Consider the following 14529-nt stretch of genomic DNA (forward strand, 5'->3'; position numbering starts at 1 on the left):
AGAAAATAAATCAGAAATATATCACCCATAAGGAAGAGTTCACAACGCTTCAGAAAATCGTTCTCCATGAAGTTAATGCCAATGTGGACAGAGTTCGGAACTCTGCAACTGAGGCCCTCCTGTGGCTAAAACGGTAATTACATGTGTCCTGAAACATCAGCCCTACTTTTTTTTAATCTGTATCTTTAACATTCATCTCATTATTTGACATATAAAACTTGTATTACTGCACATTTATGTACAAACCGTGCACACATTACTTGACTATCCATGCTTAATCACAGGTGATTGGATAACATACTAGGTCTAAAACATCCTCTGTATATTTGGGCACACGGCCATAGACGTTCCGCCTCTGCCACTTGCTTGAGGCTGATGGCCAATAACATTTGTTGTGTTCGACCAACAAGCAAAGTTGCACGTTCCTATAGTGACCTTTTTCTGCTTATTCACTTGTGCAAACATACCAAGTTATTTTTATTTATTTTTTGCCTCTACCCCAGGGGACTACATTTCCTTTTCCAATTTCTCACAGAGGTGAGAAATGGTGAAGACAACGTCCAAACAGCATTAAGTAAGTGACATTTTTGTTTTAAGGGAAAGCCCCTGAAATATATTGCTTTACAGACTGATATGTGAGGGTTTGGTACCCAGGATATTGATTTACATTTCACCGATTCTCCCTCCCACCATTATGACCTTGTGTGGCCGTTCTGTGTAAGTTTTGTATTACCTTTATTTTATCATTGTGGCTATTTATTTATTTACTTATTTATTATTTATTTAAATGACCATGAAATGAATCTGGAAGGCCACTAAGTGAAGCAGGTTGAACCGTATATTTTCTTGTATCCTCTATGGCAGCACGTAATTAGGACAATTATATATTCTGTATATGTACATGTTTTAAAAAATAATGATGTGTGTGTGTCCATATGTACAGGTTTCCAGTTTATATAATGTTGGGTGACTCATGACTGCTATAAAAGTACAGCTCCAGCATTTGCTGGGGCAGGCTGACTGCCTCCCCTCTGAATATCAGAGACACTGCAGAGAAAGCTAATCATGTGTAGAAATAAGCTGAAAAGCTTCAAAACTTATTGTGCACTAACCGTTCCCTTATTAGGGGGTTAGTCTAACCCTACTTTTCTGTTGTGCTCATCAATCCTATGAGCTAGGGACATATATTGTATTTGCCCAGATCGGTTTCATAAACCACGTGATGCCTTTGTTGGCTTCTCTTAGTGTTACTTTGATGTCATAACTATGCACTGCCTTAGAGGTCTGTGCGAGTCATGCTTATATATCCTGGGGACCAAAATGTTTTAGTATAATTCTCATGATATTTGAAAGGAAGGGCTTTGTGTGTGTGTGTGTGTGTGTGTGTGTGTGTGTGTGTGTGTGTGTGTGGCCAGTGTATGTATATTATGTGTGTGTGAGGGGCCAGTGTATGTATATTGTGTGTGTGTTTTACACTTCTTAAGCTGCTAAAAAGAACTCCTCTTTTACACACTGAGAAACAATATACTTCCTGCCTTTGTTTTCAGGTAATGCATATGGTAGAACATTGCGTCAGTATCATGGCTGGGTAGTACGAGGTGTTTTCGCGGTAAGTATACATGTACTTATGTAGATGTGTGTGTAATTCTAAAAACATGACCGGTTTTAATATTAAAACTATAGGAAGTCCTTGCTGCTCTATAACGTTATTTAACATAAATGTTACATTGATTTAGTGATCCAATATGGGAGATTGAAAATTACGTAGAATAGAACACTTAAGAAGACATCTTCACAATTCATCAATATCAAATGGATGTGTGGGCTCCACTTAAGTGTATACAAAACCCAGCTAAGATCATTCATTAGCTATGTGACGATTTATCTGATGTGACACTAAGGAAAGCTGTATTTGTAGCTGATAAATGTTCCTGAAACAAATGCTTAGGCAGAGAGAGTTTATGAAAACAAGGAAGATTCAGTAATCAGTAAGGCTGGGTACACACTACAGGTGTGTACCCAGGTTTTTTATTGTGTACACTCCCACAATCATGTTATATCGTACCACACATCGTATCATCTAAAAATCACTATCTTCCGTGGAACGATGTTGGGCAATTTCTGCATTGTGTATGTACTCACGACCAACAGTGCAGGCAGATCTCCATAGAGTTTACAGACTCTTTACAGTAATTTTCTGTAGTGTGTACCCAGCTTTAGTCCTCCACAATAATATTGAGGCATACTGTTTATTGATGATTTGACTTTTATGTTTTATATTTCCATTTTCAATCTCCCGTATCAGTTATTTAAAATTTTTGTGGTGCAAGGATGTATTTATATATTGCCCTTCCATTGGCCACTTGGAAATCGTGACCTTTCAGCTTGCTTTCTTACATAAATAATTTTGTCTTCTTGTTGAAAAATAATATTCTTGTTTTTAATGTTGTCATTTTATATTAAATATTTGTTCTAACAGTAGATTATATAACACTGCTACGTACAACAAAAGCAAGTTGACTTAGTCACATCTTGTGCACAGGTTAGCTTTTTTTTCAGCCAGTAGAGGGCAGCACAGCATTGGTTTATTTGCAGGAAAGATGTTCACTCTGCGGAAGTGACAATGTGCGCTCCAGGATTTATTTCCAGGAGGATTTGTAAAACAATAGCACCAGGATAGCTCTCAAGAACTTTTTTTATCTAAACAATTTAAATGTGCTCCTGTAGGGAGATTGCAAAGCCGTGCATGGGTGACTAGTGAGGATATGAATGGAATATGTCTTCTGAATAATTTGAAACATTGGTCCAGTCCTAACCTATATACTTAAGTTAGTATGAAATGGCTTTTATAACAGGATTCTAGAAAATCAAACAAGCAGGAGGCGCTTCCATGGTGCGTTATCCAAAATATAATTTTATTAAAATACACAAATATTGCACGTGCCAGAAATAGATATAAATGTCAGCATATTATTATTATTATTATTATTATTTATTTATAGGGCGCCACTAGGTATCCGTAGCGCCGTACAGGGACAGACAGAAATACGGTACAGGGTGAGACATCACGGAACAGTTAACAAAAAGCACAGTAACTCGGACGCTCAAAGTACAGCTAGATGACAGGCGAGAGCCCCAGCGGGGTAGCTAGAGGGGTAGATGGGCAGAAGGGCCTCACGGAAGAGACAAGGAGCTGGAGGGCAGAGTTAAGGTGGTGGAGAACAGGAGGAAAGGAGGCCCTGCTCGAAGGAGCGTACAATCTAAGGAGAGGGTAGGACGGACAGAGACGCAAAGGTAGGAGGAGGAAAGGGGGAGAGCGTAGGCAAAGACGGAAGGGGGGGAGAGGAGAGCGACGAGGAGGGATGTAGGTGGGGGACTGGAAGGATATAAGGAAGAGGTGGGTTTTTTTAAGGCCCGTTTGAAGCTGGACAAGTTAGGTGAAGTTCTGATGGAGCGGGGGAGCTGGTTCCAGTGGAGGGGGGCAGCACGGGAGAAGTCTTGGATGCAAGCGTGGGAGGAGGTGACCAGGGGGGAAGAGAGGCGACTGTCATTGGCCGAACGCAGAGGGCGGGATGGAGCATGGATGGAGATGAGGCTGGAGATGTAGGGAGCAGTGGAGTTGGAGAGGGCCTTGAAGGTAAGTGTAAGGAGCTTGAACACGATTCTGTAGGGGAAGGGGAGCCAGTGAAGGGATTGGTAGAGGGGGGAGACAGAGGAGGAGCGGCGAGAAAGAAAAATAAGGCGAGCGGCAGCATTGAGTACGGAGCGAAGGGGGGTGAGATGAGAGCGGGGGATGCCAGTAAGGAGGAGGTTGCAGTAGTCTAAGCGGGAGATGATAAGAGAGTGGACAGGAGCTTTAGTGGCATCTTGGGAGAGGAAGGGCCGAATGCGCGCGATGTTGTGCAGCTGGAAGCGGCAAAATTTTGCAAGTGAGAGAATGTGAGGGGCAAAGGAGAGAGAGGAGTCGAGGATGACACCGAGGCAGCATACCAACCTCTCTTTGCTGGATAATCCACAGAGACGTCGGGAGCAGACCTGCATGTGACTACGATATGCTTACAGTTTTGTCTATTTCCGGATAACGCACCATGGAAGTGCCCCTGGAGATTGCGCTAATCAAGGGGAGGACGTGTAGACTAAAGTCTGCTTGGTTTGAATAAGTCCGTGAGAAGGAGGAAATATCCACGGATATTGTTAAGTACTTTATCATTTACATTGTTTACACTTGGTACTGTGAACCTTGTGAATATTTTGCAATGGCTTTTATAACAGTTACATTGTGACTTAAGTTGTGTTTAACAGTTACCTAGATAAGAAGTGATTTCAAGCTTTTATTACATAAATAGTGAAACGACTTGTTATAGGTACAGAATATAAGACACAGACCCTACAAAATGCAAAAAACAAAAGAAAAATATGTGAAAGGGTGAAATATATGTATGAAATTCAGTAAGATTGAAACAATTACACGAGGAAACACGCAACACACAAGTGTTTGTAGTGTGTCCTGTTCTGTGGATATGTGTTCATGCATCTGCTTGGAATCTTTCTAATATAATACTGATTTATTTGGTTCTCTCCTCTTTTCTTTACATAGTATGTTTTTTTTATTTACGTATAATCTCCTGATAATATCTCTGTAAGTGATAACTAATAGAATAAAAGTAGCAAAATCAAAGTATTCATTAGGTACACTAAAGTGTAGGAATAAAATTGTAAGAATGACCCTATTGCAAGGCTTTTGTGCACTGTTGTATCCTCCTGCAAGGCTTTTATGCACCCTTGTATCTTCCTGTAAGGCTTTTGTGCATCCCTGTATCACCCTGTAAGGGATTTGTACTCTTCGGTATCCTTTTTGTGCTTACTGATATCCTCCTACAAGGCTTTGTGCATGCCTCTATCCTCCTGTAAGGTTTTTGTGCTCGCCTGTATCCTCCTGAAAGGCTTTTGTGCTCGCCTGTATCCTCCTGAAAAGCTTTTGTGCTCGCCTGTATCCTCCTGTAAGGCTTTTGTGCTCACCTGTATCCTCCTGTGTAAGGCTTTTGTGCTCGCCTGTATCCTCCTGAAAAGCTTTTGTGCTCGCCTGTATCCTCCTGTAAGGCTTTTGTGCTCACCTGTATCCTCCTGTGTAAGGCTTTTGTGCTCGCCTGTATCCTCCTGTGTAAGGCTTTTGTGCTCGCCTGTATCCTCCTGTGTAAGGCTTTTGTGCTCACCTGTATCCCACTGTGTAAGGCTTTTGTGCTCGCCTGTATCCCCCTGTGTAAGGCTTTTGTGCTCGCCTGTATCCTCCTGTGTAAGGCTTTTGTGTTCGCCTGTATCCTCCTGTGTAAGGCTTTTGTGCTCACCTGTATCCTCCTGTGTAAGGCTTTTGTGCTCGTCTGTATCCTCCTGTAAGGCTTTTGTGTTCGCCTGTATCCTCCTGTGTAAGGCTTTTGTGTTCGCCTGTATCCTCCTGTAAGGCTTTTGTGTTCGCCTGTATCCTCCTGTGTAAGGCTTTTGTGTTCGCCTGTATCCTCCTGTGTAAGGCTTTTGTGCTCGCCTGTATCCTCCTGTAAGGCTTTTGTGTTCGCCTGTATCCTCCTGTGTAAGGCTTTTGTGTTCGCCTGTATCCTCCTGTGTAAGGCATTTGTGTTCGCCTGTATCCTCCTGTGTAAGGTTTTTGTGTTCGCCTGTATCTTCCTGTGTAAGGCTTTTGTGTTCGCCTGTATCCTCCTGTGTAAGGCTTTTGTGTTCGCCTGTATCCTCCTGTGTAAGGCTTTTGTGTTCGCCTGTATCCTCCTGTGTAAGGCTTTTGTGTTCGCCTGTATCCCCCTGTAAGGCTTTTGTGTTCGCCTGTATCCTCCTGTGTAAGGCTTTTGTGTTCGCCTGTATCCTCCTGTAAGGCTTTTGTGTTCGCCTGTATCCTCCTGTGTAAGGCTTTTGTGCTCACCTGTATCCTCCTGTGTAAGGCTTTTGTGCTCGTCTGTATCCTCCTGTAAGGCTTTTGTGTTCGCCTGTATCCTCCTGTGTAAGGCTTTTGTGTTCGCCTGTATCCTCCTGTAAGGCTTTTGTGTTCGCCTGTATCCTCCTGTGTAAGGCTTTTGTGTTCGCCTGTATCCTCCTGTGTAAGGCTTTTGTGTTCGCCTGTATCCTCCTGTGTAAGGCTTTTGTGCTCGCCTGTATCCTCCTGTAAGGCTTTTGTGTTCGCCTGTATCCTCCTGTGTAAGGCTTTTGTGTTCGCCTGTATCCTCCTGTGTAAGGCATTTGTGTTCGCCTGTATCCTCCTGTGTAAGGTTTTTGTGTTCGCCTGTATCTTCCTGTGTAAGGCTTTTGTGTTCGCCTGTATCCTCCTGTGTAAGGCTTTTGTGTTCGCCTGTATCCTCCTGTGTAAGGCTTTTGTGTTCGCCTGTATCCTCCTGTGTAAGGCTTTTGTGCTCGCCTGTATCCCCCTGTAAGGCTTTTGTGTTCGCCTGTATCCTCCTGTGTAAGGCTTTTGTGTTCGCCTGTATCCTCCTGTAAGGCTTTTGTGTTCGCCTGTATCCTCCTGTGTAAGGCTTTTGTGCTCACCTGTATCCTCCTGTGTAAGGCTTTTGTGCTCCCCTGTATCCTCCTGTGTAAGGCTTTTGTGCTCCCCTGTATCCTCCTGTGTAAGGCTTTTGTGCTCCCCTGTATCCTCCTGTGTAAGGCTTTTGTGCTCCCCTGTATCCTCCTGTGTAAGGCTTTTGTGCTCCCCTGTATCCTCCTGTGTAAGGCTTTTGTGCTCCCCTGTATCCTCCTGTGTAAGGCTTTTGTGTTCGCCTGTATCCTCCTGTGTAAGGCTTTTGTGCTCCCCTGTATCCTCCTGTGTAAGGCTTTTGTGCTCCCCTGTATCCTCCTGTGTAAGGCTTTTGTGCTCGCCTGTATCCTCCTGTAAGGCTTTTGTGCTCGCTTGTATCCTCCTGTGTAAGGCTTTTGTGCTCGCCTGTATCCTCCTGTGTAAGGCTTTTGTGCTCGCCTGTATCCTCCTGTGTAAGGCTTTTGTGCTCCCCTGTATCCTCCTGTGTAAGGCTTTTGTGCTCCCCTGTATCCTCCTGTGTAAGGCTTTTGTGCTCCCCTGTATCCTCCTGTGTAAGGCTTTTGTGCTCCCCTGTATCCTCCTGTGTAAGGCTTTTGTGCTCCCCTGTATCCTCCTGTGTAAGGCTTTTGTGCTCCCCTGTATCCTCCTGTGTAAGGCTTTTGTGCTCCCCTGTATCCTCCTGTGTAAGGCTTTTGTGCTCCCCTGTATCCTCCTGTGTAAGGCTTTTGTGCTCGCCTGTATCCTCCTGTGTAAGGCTTTTGTGCTCGCCTGTATCCTCCTGTAAGGCTTTTGTGCTCGCCTGTATCCTCCTGTGTAAGGCTTTTGTGCTCGCCTGTATCCTCCTGTGTAAGGCTTTTGTGCTCACCTGTATCCTCCTGTGTAAGGCTTTTGTGCTCGCCTGTATCCTCCTGTAAGGCTTTTGTGTTTGCTTGTATCCTCCTGTGTAAGGCTTTTGTGTTCGCCTGTATCCTCCTGTAAGGCTTTTGTGTTCGCCTGTATCCTCCTGTGTAAGGCTTTTGTGTTCGCCTGTATCCTCCTGTGTAAGGCTTTTGTGCTCGCCTGTATCCTCCTGTAAGGCTTTTGTGTTCGCCTGTATCCTCCTGTGTAAGGCTTTTGTGTTCGCCTGTATCCTCCTGTAAGGCTTTTGTGCTTGCCTGTATCCTCCTGTGTAAGGCTTTTGTGCTCGCCTGTATCCTCCTGTGTAAGGCTTTTGTGCTCGCCTGTATCCTCCTGTGTAAGGCTTTTGTGCTCGCTTGTATCCTCCTGTGTAAGGCTTTTGTGCTCGCCTGTATCCTCCTGTAAGGCTTTTGTGCTCGCCTGTATCCTCCTGTAAGGCTTTTGTGCTCCCCTGTATCCTCCTGTGTAAGGCTTTTGTGCTCGCCTGTATCCTCCTGTGTAAGGCTTTTGTGCTCGCCTGTATCCTCCTGTGTAAGGCTTTTGTGCTCGCCTGTATGCTCCTGTGTAAGGCTTTTGTGCTCGCCTGTATCCCCCTGTGTAAGGCTTTTGTGTTCGCCTGTATCCTCCTGTAAGGCTTTTGTGTTCGCCTGTATCCTCCTGTGTAAGGCTTTTGTGTTCGCCTGTATCCTCCTGTGTAAGGCTTTTGTGCTCGCCTGTATCCTCCTGTAAGGCTTTTGTGCTCCCCTGTATCCTCCTGTGTAAGGCTTTTGTGCTCCCCTGTATCCTCCTGTGTAAGGCTTTTGTGCTCCCCTGTATCCTCCTGTGTAAGGCTTTTGTGCTCCCCTGTATCCTCCTGTGTAAGGCTTTTGTGTTCGCCTGTATCCTCCTGTAAGGCTTTTGTGCTCGCCTGTATCCTCCTGTGTAAGGCTTTTGTGCTCGCCTGTATCCTCCTGTGTAAGGCTTTTGTGCTCACCTGTATCCTCCTGTGTAAGGCTTTTGTGCTCGCCTGTATCCTCCTGTAAGGCTTTTGTGTTTGCTTGTATCCTCCTGTGTAAGGCTTTTGTGTTCGCCTGTATCCTCCTGTAAGGCTTTTGTGTTCGCCTGTATCCTCCTGTGTAAGGCTTTTGTGTTCGCCTGTATCCTCCTGTGTAAGGCTTTTGTGCTCGCCTGTATCCTCCTGTAAGGCTTTTGTGTTCGCCTGTATCCTCCTGTGTAAGGCTTTTGTGTTCGCCTGTATCCTCCTGTAAGGCTTTTGTGCTTGCCTGTATCCTCCTGTGTAAGGCTTTTGTGCTCGCCTGTATCCTCCTGTGTAAGGCTTTTGTGCTCGCCTGTATCCTCCTGTGTAAGGCTTTTGTGCTCGCTTGTATCCTCCTGTGTAAGGCTTTTGTGCTCGCCTGTATCCTCCTGTAAGGCTTTTGTGCTCGCCTGTATCCTCCTGTAAGGCTTTTGTGCTCCCCTGTATCCTCCTGTGTAAGGCTTTTGTGCTCGCCTGTATCCTCCTGTGTAAGGCTTTTGTGCTCGCCTGTATCCTCCTGTGTAAGGCTTTTGTGCTCGCCTGTATGCTCCTGTGTAAGGCTTTTGTGCTCGCCTGTATCCCCCTGTGTAAGGCTTTTGTGTTCGCCTGTATCCTCCTGTAAGGCTTTTGTGTTCGCCTGTATCCTCCTGTGTAAGGCTTTTGTGTTCGCCTGTATCCTCCTGTGTAAGGCTTTTGTGCTCGCCTGTATCCTCCTGTAAGGCTTTTGTGCTCCCCTGTATCCTCCTGTGTAAGGCTTTTGTGCTCCCCTGTATCCTCCTGTGTAAGGCTTTTGTGCTCCCCTGTATCCTCCTGTGTAAGGCTTTTGTGCTCCCCTGTATCCTCCTGTGTAAGGCTTTTGTGCTCCCCTGTATCCTCCTGTGTAAGGCTTTTGTGCTCCCCTGTATCCTCCTGTGTAAGGCTTTTGTGCTCGCCTGTATCCTCCTGTAAGGCTTTTGTGTTTGCTTGTATCCTCCTGTGTAAGGCTTTTGTGTTCGCCTGTATCCTCCTGTAAGGCTTTTGTGTTCGCCTGTATCCTCCTGTGTAAGGCTTTTGTGTTCGCCTGTATCCTCCTGTGTAAGGCTTTTGTGCTCGCCTGTATCCTCCTGTAAGGCTTTTGTGTTCGCCTGTATCCTCCTGTGTAAGGCTTTTGTGTTCGCCTGTATCCTCCTGTAAGGCTTTTGTGCTTGCCTGTATCCTCCTGTGTAAGGCTTTTGTGCTCGCCTGTATCCTCCTGTGTAAGGCTTTTGTGCTCGCCTGTATCCTCCTGTGTAAGGCTTTTGTGCTCGCTTGTATCCTCCTGTGTAAGGCTTTTGTGCTCGCCTGTATCCTCCTGTGTAAGGCTTTTGTGCTCGCCTGTATCCTCCTGTAAGGCTTTTGTGCTCGCCTGTATCCTCCTGTGTAAGGCTTTTGTGTTTGCTTGTATCCTCCTGTGTAAGGCTTTTGTGTTCGCCTGTATCCTCCTGTAAGGCTTTTGTGTTCGCCTGTATCCTCCTGTGTAAGGCTTTTGTGCTCCCCTGTATCCTCCTGTGTAAGGCTTTTGTGCTCCCCTGTATCCTCCTGTGTAAGGCTTTTGTGCTCCCCTGTATCCTCCTGTGTAAGGCTTTTGTGCTCCCCTGTATCCTCCTGTGTAAGGCTTTTGTGCTCCCCTGTATCCTCCTGTGTAAGGCTTTTGTGCTCCCCTGTATCCTCCTGAAAGGCTTTTGTGCTCCCCTGTATCCTCCTGTGTAAGGCTTTTGTGCTCCCCTGTATCCTCCTGTGTAAGGCTTTTGTGCTCGCCTGTATCCTCCTGTAAGGCTTTTGTGCTCGCCTGTATCCTCCTGTGTAAGTCTTTTGTGCTCGCCTGTATCCTCCTGTGTAAGGCTTTTGTGCTCGCCTGTATCCTCCTGTGTAAGGCTTTTGTGCTCGCCTGTATCCTCCTGTGTAAGGCTTTTGTGCTCCCCTGTATCCTCCTGTGTAAGGCTTTTGTGCTCCCCTGTATCCTCCTGTGTAAGGCTTTGTGCTCCCCTGTATCCTCCTGTGTAAGGCTTTTGTGCTCCCCTGTATCCTCCTGTGTAAGGCTTTTGTGCTCCCCTGTATCCTCCTGTGTAAGGCTTTTGTGCTCCCCTGTATCCTCCTGTGTAAGGCTTTTGTGCTCCCCTGTATCCTCCTGTGTAAGGCTTTTGTGCTCGCCTGTATCCTCCTGTAAGGCTTTTGTGCTCGCCTGTATCCTCCTGTGTAAGGCTTTTGTGCTCGCCTGTATCCTCCTGTGTAAGGCTTTTGTGCTCGCCTGTATCCTCCTGTGTAAGGCTTTTGTGTTCGCCTGTATCCTCCTGTAAGGCTTTTGTGCTCCCCTGTATCCTCCTGTGTAAGGCTTTTGTGCTCCCCTGTATCCTCCTGAAAGGCTTTTGTGCTTCCCTGTATCCTCTTGTGTAAGGCTTTTGTAGGCCTCTACATGCCATTTAAGGACCTGGTCTGCTACCTTGTACTTTTTATGGTCTTTTTCATTTTCATGTTGTTTTGGGAACATTCTTTTAAATTACATTAGAAACAAGATTTGTTCTCATTAGTTATCACCTACAGGAAGAACGGTCATTAGTATTGTGAAGTTTGCTTCTACAATAACTAAACAAATGTTTTGCCTCTATAAATTCTTGAACACAGTAAATATAAAATATAACTGTTACTAAAAAAGTAGATAAAAGGCACATTCATTTACTCTTCTCAAAGCTTCCCTGTGGCATAGTGTACTTTGTACTTAATGAGCGTTCCCATAGAACTCCATTGTATTTTACAGTGTTCTAGTTAATAGCCTGTGTTTGAGGCATAATGAACTCGGAAAACATATATTGTAAACCAAGTTGCCTCCTGCCCAAGCACTGGTCTGAATAGGTGATAGTTGATGCAGCATGGTGGTTGTCTGCATACAGCCATTATTTATTGTGCAATTAATGCTCATGGGCTGATTCACTTTGTGGAGATTGTATCACCTTACACATCATCAACAATAATAATGATATTTGTTTACAGCTAGCCTTGAGGGCGGCTCCTACGTATCAAGGCTTTATGACTGCACTGACCGTGAATCAAGGGGATGAAAAAGAGGAGTCTTTCTTTGACGCCATGATAAGAGACCTTAACATTTACCTACCAGCTATGGAAAAGCAACTAAACATTCTGGACTCTTTGTATGAGGAGCACGGTCTGGAATCTGATGAAGTGGTATGATTCTAATGAAGGGATTCTAGATGGAATGTGTGGGAAGGTTCATGGACAACGACCTGCTGCCACGTCTCTTTATATAGAACATTGTGATACACGCCTAAGGAGCTGTTTCTGGGAGACACCGTTTTGTAATCTCCAATCAAGTTTTGTATCAACTCATCTGTGATGCAATCTAACCGGACTTCTATGCTGAAGGACTCTAATCTTAGAATACTTATTTATGAACTTAATGTTTTGCTTAATGTACAAGATATGCTTTTTATAGTGACGTTTATTTGTTTTTAGAATGAAGAATAATATTTGTGTGTTGGTACAGATTAAATCTTTGCTACAGATCTGTAACTGCAGGAGACTGGTTCTTCATGTCAGGGAAGAGACAACTTGCAGGTGTTGCTGATCTACACCTGCAAGTGTAGATCAGTAACAGACTGATAGCTCACCTACCTCTAGCATGGACCTTTTTATAATGCTGGTCACCAGTATCATCATGGGATGGAACGCTGCGTTCTCTTGTCCAATCACAACACTCAGGATGCTGTCTCAAACTTTTTATGTCTATAGCATATGCTATAAATGTGTTGGCTTCTAAGGAAGGTATTTAATAAATTGGTAGTAGCAAATCTTAAATTACCATTAATTTATCCAATTACTTTTTATCTTATTTGATTGTAGTTTTATAAAGTTGTGTCTTGCTTCGAAAACACCCAGTAACTGTGTTGTCTCAGACATTGGTTCAGGAAATAGCTTGTTGGCCATGGTCTAGGCTTCTTGACATGTCACTCTAACCATTTACAAGTACACTAGTTGCTTATGAATCCCCTGCTGTAGCTTTAAAGTAACACAGTGTAAAGTGTCAATAGATGGCAGCATACACCTTTTACATGCAACAGCCTCTGTTTACTGGTTAGTGTATGTCATACCACAAATCCTGCCATCTTGCTTACATGGTAAGATAACTCAGATGAGCGAATGTTCACACTTATGATATAATGCAGTTGTGTGCAGCCACATGATGGTAAATCACATGTCCGTTCATGCGAATACATAATGTATAGTTCATACACTTTTTTGTGTTCTTTTTTTTTTGTGCTGTTGTATAACTTCCATAACATGTACACAGTGATCTAATGTACTCATGTGTAAAAATTGCTGATTAATTTGTCATCCTTTGTTTGACCCTAACCAAAAGTATTTTGTGTAACTGCTATATTTTTTAAATTGTTATTGAGTAAGGGATTCGTTTAAGTTAATTTTTTAAACCTATTAAATTATGAAATTCTTCCAGAAAACCCGGAGTGTGGAGCATATTTGTGGGACTATGCCAGCTGTCCGATTGTTATAAAACATTCTAGTGACACTGTGGCTGGCTGCATATGGTTTAATGCACATGAAGATGTTATTTCAAATGCCTCCTTTTCATAGTTACATTGGTATTTATATTGCTTTATGTGTGCATATTAATGTAATGTGGAGGACATCCCATTGAAAGAGCTCTGGATAAACTACCCAAATTGGCGATGTCTCCAAATATGAACATAGATACAGAAAGGCTTACTAGAGGCAGGGATTAACAGTTATAAACAATTTACAAGGCGTACACCAGGTAACTAACATTTTTAATCATGTTAATGTGTTCAGGATCAGAGTAAATGATGCACGGTCCGTTATCTACACTAGTATCTGTTATTGTGAAATGTAAAAATACTCTTGTGTTTATAAAGTTCTGAATTCTGCTGAAACATCTAAAACATTCGTTGTGATGTCCAAGAGCTCATAGTCCCACTAACTTGGAGAAACTTATACCCCGCTGACAATAGAAATGACGGCTGGGCATAAGGAGAGCAGTGGAGATGATGCCAGGAATAATGTAGGTGTGATGTGCGTGGTGGGGGTTAAAGATAATTCACAGACTGTGGGTGTAAATAATTTATCTTTATTTTTATTTTTTTTAAGCACTGCACATAGGGCTGACCACAGAGCTGTAGGAACGTAACACAGTTTAGTAAATCAGCTGTACTCCGTGATATACCTTTCCCTTTGCTCTGTGCAGGGCCTTTGGGGATAAGCCACTCGTGCACACTGAGTGTATGTAATGCGGAGTGTAGGGAGGGCACTGCTACTCCATCCTGCATGCCAATATCAGTGGGATTTTCTACTTGTCTCCATTAGTTACCAATTAAAGGGAAAATGATCAATTCAGTAAAACACAGAAAACTGCCAGAGCCAACAAAGTCCTGCATATTATTTCATTAATAAGAAATATTTTTGAGTGTTGCAAAACCCAATATAGTTATGTTTTGTGCTCGGCATTCATACTAGAGTGTTATGATAGGGAAATGTTATCTGCACTCTAGATGCCACTTTCAGGTGTAGTAATGAAACAAACTAAGCTAACGTGTCCAAGCTCTAAAGAGTGCGATTATAAAGAATGTTTTATAGCACTATAAGCATTCTTATACATGCTAGAGTGCTATGCATTCTGTATTATGATAAATATTAAAATGAACCTTTATTTTTACCTTATATTTTAAACAGCCTGCTCTTTCAGGAAATTCAGTTGCCACATGATGCCTGGGAGAGAGCTGTATGTCAAGTTTAGCCGGGTGTTGTATACTTATACTGGCAGGGCCACTATCGGGTTACTGTGCAGGGATTGTAAGTGTGCTGCGGATAAGACCATGCAGGCCTCCGCTAGACCATGAACCACTTCTCAGTTGCAGGAAGGAGTCCGGGTACCAGCTGTTGAGCAAAACCAAGTGGAAAATTATGACCTATAGGAAACTATGTACGGTATGTCTACTCTAGGAAGACTACAGGCGAGCTGATAATATTAACGCCGGGAGAACAGATGCTAAATTAGTTGGAATAATTTAAGATGAAA

General features: G+C 43.8%; 1 protein-coding gene across 2 annotated transcripts in view; it reads left to right on the forward strand.

Moving 5' to 3' along the window:
• PLEKHA8 (pleckstrin homology domain containing A8) overlaps window positions 1-13044 on the forward strand; it is a 37810-nt gene extending 24766 nt beyond the window's left edge. Inside the window, exons 11-14 of one of the 2 annotated variants that reach the window (XM_075212295.1) lie at window positions 3-133; window positions 504-574; window positions 1548-1609; window positions 11454-13043. In XM_075212295.1, coding sequence (XP_075068396.1) covers window positions 3-133; window positions 504-574; window positions 1548-1609; window positions 11454-11651 — 462 coding nt within the window. In that variant the 3' untranslated portion in view covers window positions 11652-13043. Of the gene's footprint in view, window positions 1-2; window positions 134-503; window positions 575-1547; window positions 1610-11453 lie in introns of both variants that reach the window. The other variant, XM_075212294.1, reaches the window with a different exon arrangement.
• The last annotated feature ends 1485 nt before the right edge of the window (window positions 13045-14529 follow it).

Source organism: Mixophyes fleayi, chromosome 5 (genome assembly GCF_038048845.1).
Source record: "Mixophyes fleayi isolate aMixFle1 chromosome 5, aMixFle1.hap1, whole genome shotgun sequence".
NCBI lineage: Eukaryota > Metazoa > Chordata > Amphibia > Anura > Limnodynastidae > Mixophyes > Mixophyes fleayi.